Raw genomic sequence first — 13,558 nt, forward strand, 5'->3', positions numbered from 1 at the left:
ATCACTGCCTGTGCGGAGAGGCCGCAGGAATGGACTGAAAAGAGGAGGGGGAGAGAGAGAGAGAGAGAGATACAGAGAGAGGGAGAGAGAGAGAGACATGCGAGAGGGGGTCGATGAAGGAGAGGAAGAGGAGATGGTGATGACAGACGATGGAGATGCACGTTTCTTGTTTATGGGGAAGTATGGCGGAACAAACATGAGAGAGGAGGAATGATGAGTAGACTGCAGGAGGTGGAGAGTTAGCGGGAGGTCAAAGTAAGCCAGGGTGGGGATGTCAATCAAATCTAATACTTCTTCTCTTCTCTTCTCTTCTCTTCTCTTCTCTTCTCTTCTCTTCTCTTCTCTTCTCTTGGATGGAGGTAGGCCTCCTGCTGCGTTTCATTGGTTCCCTTCGCTATGAAACTGCTATGTTGTGAAATGCCCCGCATTATTGTAAGATTACTCACCGCTCTTCAAAGTCTACAGTACCGTTGTGCGAAGTGCCTCGAGTGTTAGTGCCGGGTACTTTTACTGTTTAGACGCTCTGAGTCATCGTCCCCCGGCGGGATTATCTGTGTACCGCTGATCCTGATACTACAGTTTAGATTAAAACTGTTTTAGTTGATTAAAAGCGTATGCAGACCCGTCTGATTCTGAATTGGAGTAGGTGGGAGAAAAACTTAGCAGTGACTCGAAACACATGTTGCTGCACGTGGGCCCTTAATCACGTACTGTTCATGTCATATAGCAGCTACTAGGAAGCCTAATAAATCGACTGTGGCTTGGGGAGAAGTTTCCTAGCTTCATGCCAATGTGCAGCCACTCTCTCCTTCCATACCTGCCTCTTCTCCTGTCCAACAGATTGTCGAATGATATTTGCACCCCCAGGTGCAGAAGGTGAAACATATCTCAAGAGCTGTGCATGAATGTTTGCATTTTAAATTATAATTCTTGTTCGAAAGCGTTGCATCGATCCGATGACGCACGCTTCCCTTGAAAATCGGCCGCCATCCTTCCACCCGTCCACCAAGAGTCGAGTCAGGTCACTGTGTCACGCAGTAATCCCGGGTTTAGTGGGCCATAAGGCTTTCCGACACAATGTGAAATCTCAGTCAGATGGCTGTTTATAGATCGTTTGTGGCCTAATCTCACTATATACGGCAGGACTAAGTGGAATTGCTGTTCTGTTGTCAGGTTTTTCTGCCGGAGTGTTTTCTATCAAGTTCAGATTATGAACCACTCACAGTCTCACTCTAATGTTTGATTCAGCCTGGTGTACCATTGATATCAAATCTCTTACAAAAGCCTCTCTAGACAAAAGTGTTGCACAGCTGCACAAAGGTCAACATCCTGAACATCCACAGTGAATCTAAAATATTATTTCAACGTCACAATTTCAAATCACAACTCAACTCGACTCACTCTACACTCGACTCACTCATGCACCCTGTTGCAACTATGAACGATGGTGCACGACATGTAGGACTGTGTTCTGTGGTCAGTTCATCTGACAGTCTTGTTTATAAAACGTCATAAACAAAACAGTGAAAAAAAGAGAAGTAAAGGGATGTAATGTATGATGATAAAAAACAGAGCAGCAGATTTTCCCACTGGAGAAGCTAGAACCATCAAATGCTTGGCATTTTTGCCTGAAACATCGCTAATACAGTTGATTGATTATCGATATAGTTGTTGATGAATTGTTGTCGGTTCTTTCAGATTAAACTAGTGTTTTCAGCGCTCCTTTGACGTTTCTTGATTCTCATATAAAATCAAGCTGCAACTTGTATTTTCATTGTTTAAAATCACTCTCCGTTATGATTGTACGGTAAAGATCGACTCAGCTGTGCACCTAAATTCATAACAAAATCAGAAGAACACTGCGGCGGAAATCTAGGAGAGCAAACGTCCGACTTTTCTGAACAAATTTTGAATGTTAATGTCCAACCGCAGAGAGAGTTGCTCTTCCTCTCTCATGTAGCAGTCCCCTTTGACAACAAACCGCGAGTGCGCCCCGCCCTCCTCGCTCCGTGCCTCCCTCCCTCCCTCCCTCCTGGCACCTTCCCTCCCTGCCTGCCCTCTGCCTGGAATTCTTCAGTGTCTGAACGCTCTGGCTGGAGGCCATCGGTAGCTTGCTGAGAAGCTTCCTGTTGCACTCTCTCCCTCCTTCAATCAGTCTATCCCTCCCTTCTTTCTCTCCTTCCTTCGTTCACTCACTCGCTCCTCTCTCACCTTGTCTCATGCACCGTCCTCTCCTGCATCTCTAACTTTGTCTTGTGCTTATTCCTCTCTGTGTTAAAGCTTGTGTCCCTTCTGTCTCTGACTCCAGCCCTCCAACAACTGTCTTTTTTCCTCAGAAGCCCTTCCCCAAAGGCTTCAAGCATTGCTGCTATTACATAATACTGTGTACAATCCTGTGTGCTTTTTTTTTGCAGCAGAAGGCAGGAGAAAGAAAGAGTTTAAGTTGAGAGTGAGAGAAAAGTCTTGCTTACAGTCATTTATCTCGACGAAATGGTGTGAATGGAGGAAACAATTAGGCAATCAATGCACCGTTAAAACAGGGAGGGGCGCAGCTGCAGGTGAGAGAGGAATGAGAAGGAAAAAAAGCAAACTGAAAGAGGGGAACGCAAGAGAAAAACAAAAGCAAAGAATGGAGGGATGAAGAGAGAGAGAAAGAGGGAATGAGAGGCCCAGAGGAGGAGGAGGAGGAGGAGGAGGAGTGGAAACTGAGGTTTCCTGTCTGAGGAGGCGGCTGGCTGAGGAGGACAGAGGCAAAAAACCCTCTCAGCTGTGTGCGTTTGTGTGTTGAGTGAGCCGTCAGGGCTGGGGGGTGGAGGGCGTACGCGGGGGCTGTGGCTTGGGTGTGTATGTGTCAGCGGAGGTGGGGTCACTCCCGGCTATTAACGCAAGAAACGTCAGCAGTGACAGTAGTGGGAGTGAAGGAGTGACCATTTTTGGGGCTTTTTTCTTGTGTTTCCAGATCAGCGTCAAACACAACCAATGACTGGATGCAAGCATGTCTAACCTCAGTCTTGTTATTGTCAGTGGTCATGCGTGAAACTCCCTGCATCGCGTCCTGCTTTGACAAATCTCTCCTGACTTTGATATGAATCCGTATAAATCCTGCTATCAGGAGTCGCTTTACTTTGAAACGGGCAAATGCTTTGATTCCTTCAATCTGATTATTCTGGGTGTAAACCTGCTTGAAACATGCCAAGTTGTTTATTCCTCCTTGGCCTCGTTAAAGATGTAAAACCCAAGTAAAACCCAAATGTCAGGGGTCAGAGGTCACACCACACCCACACCTCAGTCAGTCACCCCTGACCCTGTCTGTCCCACCTGGTGGATGGAAAAACCAGCAGGTCCAGACACGACCCATGCTGCAGCTGAAGTGCTTAAAGCACAGAATTACGAAACCTATTGCAAAACACATTTACTAAACAGAGTTGTTTGCCTTCAGGTTATTAAATGTGGTCGCTGCAATGTTGCACTGGAGATTTAGTCTTTTATTAAAGAAATTAAAAACACAGTTGGAAAAATAAACTTGTCAGTACTCTGTGGTGGATAATGGAGACCCCACTGAGCAAAAGCTGATGTTTGTCAACTTCCTGTTCCGTTGAAAAGTCTTTTCAACCTTTATCGATTTACTATTGAAGTGACACCCTTCCTGTGGTTTATCTGCTCAACCCTGATTCTTTGAAGGGTCATGAGGCCAGGCCAGATAACGCAGATAACGCCTATTGAGACCACAAACCAAGTATCATCATTTGTCCACTACTTAGTTGGACTGAAAGCTATTAATTAGTGTTGTCAAAAATATTGATATATTGATACATATCGATTCTGAATATTTAAAACAGTATTGATACTGATATTGATACTTCTTGTCTCCGACAGCGTGTTGACACACACACGGCTGCAGTGCCACAGTTGCCCACCTCCTCTCACTCTTTTGACTATGGTCAGAAGTAAATCATCTTAGATGCTGTTGTGCATTTCACACAGTACACAGGCCTTATTATCCTTATCTTTTAATAAAAAGCAAACATTATACACCCTCAAAGCCGTCTCATTTTCCCCGGTATATTGATATTTTTCAAGGTGTTGGTCGTCAAATTGTATTACGCCACATTTCCACTGGGACCAGGAACCTTTGGAGGCACTCAGTGCATCCACTACATGGAGCACGGTCTAAAATTAAATCATCATCATTAAATCATTTTACCCCTAAAAAAGCCCCTGCACAGGGGGGAAGGCACTTTGCAAAGGTACAGGAACTTTGGGGGATGGGGCTTGATAAATCTTATTTTTGTAATGTTTGTGGTAGAAATATGACCTCATTTCTACAGCATCAAGTGTGACGTGAACTAGAGCAGATACTTTACTAACTGTATGACGCTGATGAAGGTTCTCCTGGTCATGCAGGTCATGGTAATTCTAAGTGCTATACCGTAGGCAACTGGGTTTAAAAGCCTGCAACTCCCTTCCAGTTAGTTAGAACTGAAGAAGCCTCTTGGATGAGAGGTGAAACGTCTTCAAGAAACTGAATTGCCTACATTACAGCACTTAGAAGTACTGTAAGGTATCCACTGCCTCAGAAGCATACCTAACTGTATCAAAAAAATATGAACTTGCAGGAGGTAGCAATTCCTGCTACCTCCTGCAAGTTCATTTTTCACAGCATGATTGCTTTAAAACAGCACATTGGAGCCCTTCAGAATCACATCAACACCATCAGATGCTGGAAGTTCCCACCACGCTCTCTCACTCTCGCTCGCTCTCCCCGCACACTGTGTTTGTGTGTGAGAGTGAAAAAGAGAGAGCAAAGAGCCCCGGGGAGAGATGGCTTACCTCCTACAGACCACCTCCCAGGGTCACAGCGGGAGGCAGATTAAGTTACAGCCAGCCTCAGAGGGGGTCACACAAAACGTGTACACACACACACACACACACACACACACACACACACACACACATTCTCTCTTTCACCCTCACGGAAAACAAAATATTACACAATCCGGGTTTTAAACCCTGTAACATAATCATCTTATACTGCACAGTTTTGATATTCTCTGATGCTTTTCGTTGGCTCTCGTTTCTGCGCCGGCAGATCGAGCAGACTGAACCGATCCTCCTCCGATCGGATCAGGCTGGAGATCAATCGGTCGGAGCGTGGTCAAAGGTCGGCGCTGATCCGTGTGAGCCTAGCCTCGGAGCATGGAGGTGTCAAAACCCATACCCCTCCTTTGACCTGATGCCCCCCCCGTGCTCCCTCGACCATCAGCCAACCTCGACCTCGAATACTCCATCAAAGAGACTTGGGCGGTGTCCTGATGCAGAGGGGTGGATGTGGGAAAGGGTTATGCAGGGGGAATAGGTGATGGGGGTTGCTAAAGAGGACACACAAACCTCTCTTTCAGGACTCCGCTTCCTCCTCTACTTCCTTGTATATCCTCGATGTGGCCCCCTCGGTCATCTCTCCTCTCCTCTCCTCTCCTCTCCTCTCCTCTCCTCTCCTCTCCCGTTCAGCTGCTGTGGCCTGTGTTTACTCTGCTAGAGAGAGAGAGGGCCCAGAGAGGGGACAATGCCGTCTTTCAGAGAGACTGTCGACCCCACGGTTGAGCAAGGAAGTCTGCATGGGGGCCGGCCAACACCCCTTCCACAAACTTCACAGCCATCCGCCACTGAGCTTTATGCACACACTCACATATCAGGCAGGCATGCACACAGAAACGACACCACGCTCCTTCCTTCTCTGCATCTTTGTCTCACGTTTCCCACAACCCCCTCTCGGCGGCCGTGGCCATTCGGAGGATATAGTCGAGATCCCGTAGCTTTGGTCCAAGATCCACACGCTGCGAGTCACTTCCCGGCCATTCTAGACTGTTTCTCCATCGAGAAATGAACACGAGGGTGGGCTGAGGTGAAATCCTGCAGTGGGGACCGATTCACCGGGAGCTGCACCGGCCGACTCCCCTGGGAACACATTAGTGCGGTACAGACTGCCTCGGGTGTATTTGATATTGTAGATATTTTATGACCTGCTGTGTTTCTCAGAAGTCCAAGAGCGATTCGAGCACATTTATTTTAAAAATGCTCTTTGAGAGTGTGCACACAGAGGAGCAGTGTCCATCAAAACACACAGCTCTGCTCTGCTACACCAGGCTCTTTTCACCATACGGCTAACTTGCCTTCATGTGGGTGGTGACGGAGGCTGTTTGCTGTTTTCCTCATAAACAATTAACTCATCAGTCTTGTGACTATTAAATCACCATTATACCGTGTATACAAAACATCATAATCAACATCCCTTGCTAAGAAAATAGTGTACTTTCTACAAAATGTCTTTACTTTTAGTTCATAAATACAGAAAATAAAATATAACAACCACCTTTTCAAAACGTTTTTCAGCAAATGCAAAGGTTGCCTGTTAAAAGGTAAAAAGGTTACGATAGATATGTTATATCTGCCGTTAGTGGTCTCTAAATCAAAACAAAAGAAAAGAAAGTTGGCGGGATCATGGGAGTTTTTGACCACCATTGCTAATGAAAATTTGATGCGACTCAGGCAGAAATATTAATCGACAAGGTAATGTTTTAAAGTTCACTTGACATTTAGTCACGTTTGCCCACTTCCATCATTTTCTGGCGTATCATCAAGTAAGTGATCAAATTTAATGCACTATTTATCCTGAGTCAACATGGTGATTTCTCTGGTTTGAACATTGCTGGAAACATTTGGAATAATGTAACGACAACATAACAAAATGCATAACAAAGGTCTGGTCGTTGTCGGCATTTTAATGCATAAATATTACATATTATATCTTTAAAGGTGCAATTTGTATAATCATGTCTGTTGTTTTGCAATAATGTCTACCAAAGTTAGCATGTTAACCAGCTAACCTGGCATGTCCTGTCTTGTAAAACCACTCCAAGCTCGAGGTCCAGACCGCTAGCTGCACGGCTAACTGAGCTAACTGGTCACCCGCTGCCCCATATGAATTCAGGAGGTGGCCAATTTTTACATATTCCACCTATAAATTACCCAATTTTGAGATTTTGATGTATTCTGGGATTATCTAAACCTTGAAATGTCCTTTTTGTGCACAACAACCCATGTGAAATAAAATGAGTTTACTCTTACTTGGACAGCATGTTGTCGTAGGGCTGAAATTAACTACTGCAACTGTTCTTTAGATTAATCAAATAATTCTTTGGCTTAGAAAATGTTAGAAATAGTAACGCCTAAAACAAGTTCCCAGACTCAGTGATGATTTAAGAATTTCTTCTTGTTTGACAAACTGTCATAGATTTTTAGAATATTCGCTGACTTATTTTCGGTCAGTTGATAAATGGATTAATGGACCAATCTTTTCTTGAAGGTCGGAATAAAGGTAATGCAACCTCTTTAAGTAAAATGCTGGAATCAAGTCCGCTGCATCTGAACCAACAAGAGGTTTTACACTCATGACACACAAGTCGTTACTTCCTCACTAAGATATAAATAATATATATGTTGTCATGCAGGAAGCTGAAAGATACCAACAATGCTCTCTATTATACGAGGGAAAGGACATGTTTTCATGAGACTGGTTGTTGTTAGGGCAGGAGTGAGATAGCTTTGGAGGCCTGCTTTATAAATTGGAAAAGATGAGCTACACAATCCATAATGGAGGTATAGTAATGGGTTGCACGTGGAGTAGCCGCCTGAGAGGAGCTTTTGTGCGTCGAGACCTCTCTTGGGGTTTCACATTGAGACATTTAGAATCACATGATTTTAGATGCCAAATTGATTTATATTCCAGTCGTCGTATGGATCCAAAAGTTGCAGATCTGTTTCTCATAGCGTGGATTATGTCAGTGATGGGAGGCCAGTTTTCTGTTTTGTCCCTGCAGTGGATGAGAGGAGGATTTGTAGAAAGGTTAAGCTGATTCCTTGTCTGTGCCTCGGGGTAAAGGGTTTTAACTCAGTTAAAGTGGATGACAGATGATTTTCTGCTATTTTAGCCAAACAATGAAGCCAAAACTCTTGGCAGGACTTACAGTAAGTTATTCATACCCACCCAGTCCAGAGGAAAGAGAGAGAGAGATGCGGTATTAACCGCAGCTCATTCTAAATCAGGATCATATCCGCTGAGGATCACAGATCAAAACATGTTTATTTTCTCAGCTAATGACAGTGTTTGCCCACATAACAACCTCTCTATGGTTAAAACGATCATTAGAGCAACTGCCAGTTATACCCCTACTTTATCATTACACAAGTGACCTGGGTTTAACTGATGGAAATAATACATTAAAGGGGCAATTTGTAAGATATGGCTAGAATTTATGTAAAAAAAGTCAAGAAATGAAGATTATTAAACTAATGCGTAGAAACAACAGTGTTTATGGGTCTAATACTTGCCATTACCCACACAGTTATTACTGTGTGGGTAATGGCTAATGGTTATTACTTAAAAATCTTATTGTGTTAATATTTTGTGAAAGTAACAATAGTCATCGCTACAAGATTGTCGCAATATCGATATTTAGGTATTTGGTTCAAAATACTCTTGTTTAGCTTTTATGAAGTGCTTTTAGAAGATTTGAAAATGTAGAGATATATAGTGTCTTGTGATATAGCCTAAAAATATCATGCTTTTATTTTGAAGCGTGCTTCTGTAGGTGTTCCTGCTCTTTTTGTCTCAAGTTACCGCCGACATTTCGGTATTGAGTCATTCTAAACTGCCAAACAAGATGAGCCAGTGGGTCATGTGCTTGTCAGTGTGGTCTCTAATGTGATAAAAACAAAAGGTTATTTGTCCTTAAATGTTTCTTTATGTGCACGTGAGGAACATGCATGTGTGTGTATATATATATATATATGTGTGTGTGTATGCCTCAGCCCTGAAAGATCACACTGATAATGCCATAATGCTGCCCTGTGTCCATGTTCATACAGTATGTTCCTATGTTTGCATCGGTACGTGTGTGTATCATCATCGTCTTATGTATGGCTGATTGAGTCTATACACCCCATTCCCTCCCACCTTCTCGGCCTCTGTGTGTGTGTGCGTGTGTGTGTGCGTGAGCTGGTGGCCAAACCATCCCTCGTTGGGCCGGTGAACCTGGTGACCTCTCTGCTCCGTGCCTCCCAGACACAAGGGCTTCTCATGTGGCCCCTGGCCAGTCGCTCTCAAAGCCCACCATTCACCACCGACCATGGTTTCTTCTACGAGTGTGTGTCGGCATGTGTGTGAGGGAGAGGGAGAGGGAGGAGGGGAGAATTTGTTGAAATTACAGTTTGATTAATTACTTGTGTGTGTGCGCGCGCGCTTCTGTAAGTACGACTGTGTGTGTGTGTGTGCATCTGTGTCAGTGAAGGCTCAACATGCACAGTGGGAGTTGTTCTACATGAACTCGAACAGGAATATAGGACACCCCGCGACTGTGTGTGTGTGATTCTGTGGAGAAGAAGCAGTGAACCTGAAGGCATTGTGTTGAATGGAGAGCTTGGCTATGAACCAGCGGTACAGTACTAGCACCGCCTGTATGTGTGAAGCAGAACACGAAAAGACTCAGCGTTTATTTACATTTGAGGTGAAAGGATGAGGCTTGTTTGAATACTTAAAAAAAAATCTTATTTCCTCAAGAGGTTCTGCTGAATATAATCAACCTTTTATGATGAAACTTGACTAACAGGATTCATCTAGGTGTTTGGTTGTGTACATAAGTTCTTTGCAGTGATGCTGGGTCAGTCTGGTGGCAGAGGAAGACCTCAACTGGAACTCAGAATGACAGCTAGATGAAGCGCCCTGCCCACAAGCCTCAGGCTGGGTCCAGAGGTCAGTGTGTTTAGAGGAGGGAGGAGGTAGACGGAGTGGGTGCAGCTGGACTCGAAGGCCTTAGGGGGCTGCCGCCGGTGGGTCTCAAAGGTCCGTGGGGTCTGAAGGTGCACACGGTGGGGGGTGGGCCGGGGGGTGATGTGACAGGGTGCAAGGGCCAGTGACTGGTTGAGGGGTGGGGTGAAGCAGGGCTGGCGGTGAGGGTGACCATCTGGATTGGATTGTAGACATTCCTCAGGAAGAGTGTGTGAGTAAAGGTCAGCGTGGAAAAAGAGGAGGGGGTCACTCAGATCTCTATGTGTGTGTGTGTGTGTTTGTTTTTCTTCGGCTTACTCAGTGTTTCAGTTTACGATTGCGGCCAGTTTGCCATTGTTATGGAGTATTTCTTACCCAGCGGGATTGTGGAATGTGAGAAACTTTCACAACATTCATGTGGGAACTATTGCAGGTGTGAGAATCTGTCACTGCATTTCATTGTATGTGTGGTTACATGAAAACCAAGCCGTCCTTCACTGACCCCTCTCGGCTTAACTCTGCCCCTCTGTGACTGTTTGTGCAGGTGGGAGGTGAGCGGGTTGTGGCCATGCTGTCCCTGGACGAGCCCCTGGACCTGAAGCTCCCTCGGCGGGCCAATGGGAGGGACAGAGGGGCACGTTCGCCTCCGCTCTCCCCGCTGCACCCCAAGCGAGCTCGCCAGCTCCGCATGGCAGACGATGGCACCGCAGTCATAGAGCCCGCCTCCCCAGCATCTCCGCACACAGGTGGGTAACAACAAAACAAGACACATGCCTCTTTTCTTCTGCAGCTTGACTGGCTCAGCACTGTTAGGCTGCACAGTGGTGGTTTAAGCTAAGTGCTAACACCAGCGTCCTCTTACACTCACAGTGACACTGATAACATGCTGATGTTTAAAACCAGTATGTTCACCATGTTCACCAACTTAGCTTAGTATGTTAACATTTGCTAATTAAAAATAATAACTTTATTTGTTTAGCACTTTTTAAAAACACACCGTTACAAAGTGCTTCGCACACAGGATAATAATGCACAGGTCAAAACCCAGTGTACATACATACATATACACCGATCAGCCACTTGACACGCACCACCCATCCAAACACTCTTGTGGACCAAGTACACCCCCTCATCACAACAACACTACACGATGGCAGTGGCCCCCCAGCAGGACAATGTGCCCTGACACACCGCAAACACTGCTCAGGAACAGCTCGAGGAACACGAAAAAGGGCCCAAGGTGTTGACCGGGCCTCCAAATTCCCCAGATCCCAATCTGATCAAGCATCTGTAAGACGTGCTGGAGCAGGTCTGATCCATGGAGGCCCCACCCCCCGACATACAGGGCCCAGAGGATCCATGATAAAACGCCCTGGTGCCAGACACCACAGGACACCCTCAGAGGTCCATGTCTTGACAGGTCAGAGCTGTTTTGGCTGCACAAGGGGAACCATCACAATATTAGGCAGGTGGTCATAATGTTATGACCTGATTGGTGTACATTTACACACAAACACGTCAAGCATGATGCACAGGCAAAAAAATTGCACGAGACGAGAAATAAACACAAGTAAGGCAAAACAGGGAGAATTTATGAATATGAGAACCCACTGAATACCTTTCAACAGCTGTTTAAAACAGACCACTGACTCTGTTGATCTGATGGACTGAGGAAGGCTGTTTATTACTCTCACCTCTGGATTTGAAATATGAACAGGGAGAGGATGACCGTTACAATAAGGGCTCAGTCATTCTGTTACATATGCAGGTGCCAGGCCATGCAGGGCCTTGTATATATCTAGTAAAGTTTTGAAATTGATTGTGTTTACTGAAAGCCAATGAAGGGAGGCAAGAATTGGGTTGATATGGGACTGACGGCCAGTTCGTTTAGTCGACTGTAGTCTAAACGAGAAAAGATGAAGTTGTGGACTAGAAGTTCCAGTTTTTTTAGCTTATTGGGATAAACATGTGATGACATTAGTTTTGCAAGTATTTGATCAAAAACCGGAGTAATGGACTGATTGAAACCGGATGATGCATCAATTAAAAAGTGAAGGTATCACCAAAGTTCATCACAAATGACATGAATGTGTGTAGCAAAGATCATTGCAATATATCCAATAGTTTTCAAGAGGTTTCAGTAAAAATCAGGAATGTTGACCTCCTCACAGAGGACAACTCAAGTCATTAGGCTTCATCCTCTTGGGACAATTAATATTTTTACAAAATTTCAGGCCGATCCAGCCAGTACTTGTTGATATAGTTAAGTCTAGAGTGACTGCACGGACTGAGTGAGACCAGCGCCTCCATATCAGATCCCCCAGCCAGGTGAGAGGTCACCTTCACAAGTGTGTGTTTGTTTTCTCAGGTGTGCAGGTGGTCCCTCATGATCGAACAGACACCCCCACCCCCCCTGCAGTGGACCTGAGCATGTCTCCCTCCTCCCGCCACACCCCCAGTTCTCCAGAAATGACCAATGGCAACTACGTCCCCTCAGGGGTGAGTATGAACACACACACACACACACACACACACACACACACACACACACACACACACACACACACACACACCAGGACATGTTTTATCATAATTCTCATGTTCATCTCTGAGTTGTTGAAAGAATAAACACTGGCCAACACTTTCCTGTCTACAGCCGAGAGTGACTCAGCCTGCTGGGGTCAGCAAATCAGGAACAACATGGGGTTGTGTCACACTCTCCATAAGGAAATCAGGCTGTGCACAGGGGGGGAGGCCTGTGTGTGTGTGAGAGAGAGAGGGGGGGGTGGCTCTTATCAAACACCTCTTGTGTCCCCAACAAGTGCCTCTGTCTGCATAAGCTGAACTCAGTGGCCCCGCTGGCATGACGTGTGTGTGCGCCTGTGTGCATGTGTATGTGCGTTTAATCGGATTTAACACAAGGTACAGCCATGCAGGCCTCACGCCGCCTAATTCAATTGCCTCCCAATTGAATTGAGACACGCTGGCTGGGACCATTCAGCCGCCCCACGTCCCACTGAGTCCTAGATAGCCGCCGACCCCCTCATCACACACACACACTCACAATATTCAGATGCGGATAGGATGCTTCCCCCCTCCGCCTCTCCTTACTCTCTCTCACAATAAGAGCTGCACACACTCACGCTCACATGTTCTCTCCCCTACAGCATCTCACAAAGCAGCTCACATAGTTTTGCATGCAGAGGCAGAGCTCGGCGCAGGGGATTGGTCTCATTTTATGAAATTTGTCACATACACATTTCTGACATAGCTGAAGACGCAGAGACAGCCACAGGATTGTGGTCCATTTGCACCCTTAATCTGTCTCTCTGTGCTTCCCAACGCTCGCAAGACAGCTCGGACTTACTCTCTTCTTATAAATTCCTCCTCTCTGTTTTTTGCTCGAGCTAAGATACTCTGTATGTGTGTGTATGTATCTGTGTGTGTGTGTGTGTGTGTGAGTCAGTGCATTAGCTCTTTGAGCCCCAGCTGAGGTTCAGTGAATCTTACAGCTCTCATGCAGAGCTCAGGGATGTAGGGAGGTTTTTGTAGTGCACAGCGGGTGACTACAAGAGAATAAGTGGAGAGGATTTTTGAAGGGAAAGATGAAGATTAGCAGTTCTGTACTCCATTGAGGAAACGAAAGACTTTTGTCTCTATCAAGTGTTTTCTGTGTCACCCAGCTGAGCTCATACCTTTAGAAAGTCATGATTGTGAAGTGTTTTTATTGTACTT

General features: G+C 45.5%; 1 protein-coding gene across 1 annotated transcript in view; it reads left to right on the forward strand.

The window, feature by feature from the left end:
• glis2b (GLIS family zinc finger 2b) overlaps positions 1–13,558 on the forward strand; it is a 31,165-nt gene that overhangs the window by 10,502 nt on the left and 7,105 nt on the right. The window contains exons 2-3 of the mRNA XM_084371689.1: positions 10,368–10,569; positions 12,192–12,322. Coding sequence (XP_084227815.1) covers positions 10,392–10,569; positions 12,192–12,322 — 309 coding nt within the window. The 5' untranslated portion in view covers positions 10,368–10,391. The remainder of the gene's footprint in view (positions 1–10,367; positions 10,570–12,191; positions 12,323–13,558) is intronic.

This window comes from Pagrus pagrus (assembly GCF_965226575.1).
Source record: "Pagrus pagrus genome assembly, chromosome: 13".
Lineage (NCBI taxonomy): Eukaryota > Metazoa > Chordata > Actinopteri > Spariformes > Sparidae > Pagrus > Pagrus pagrus.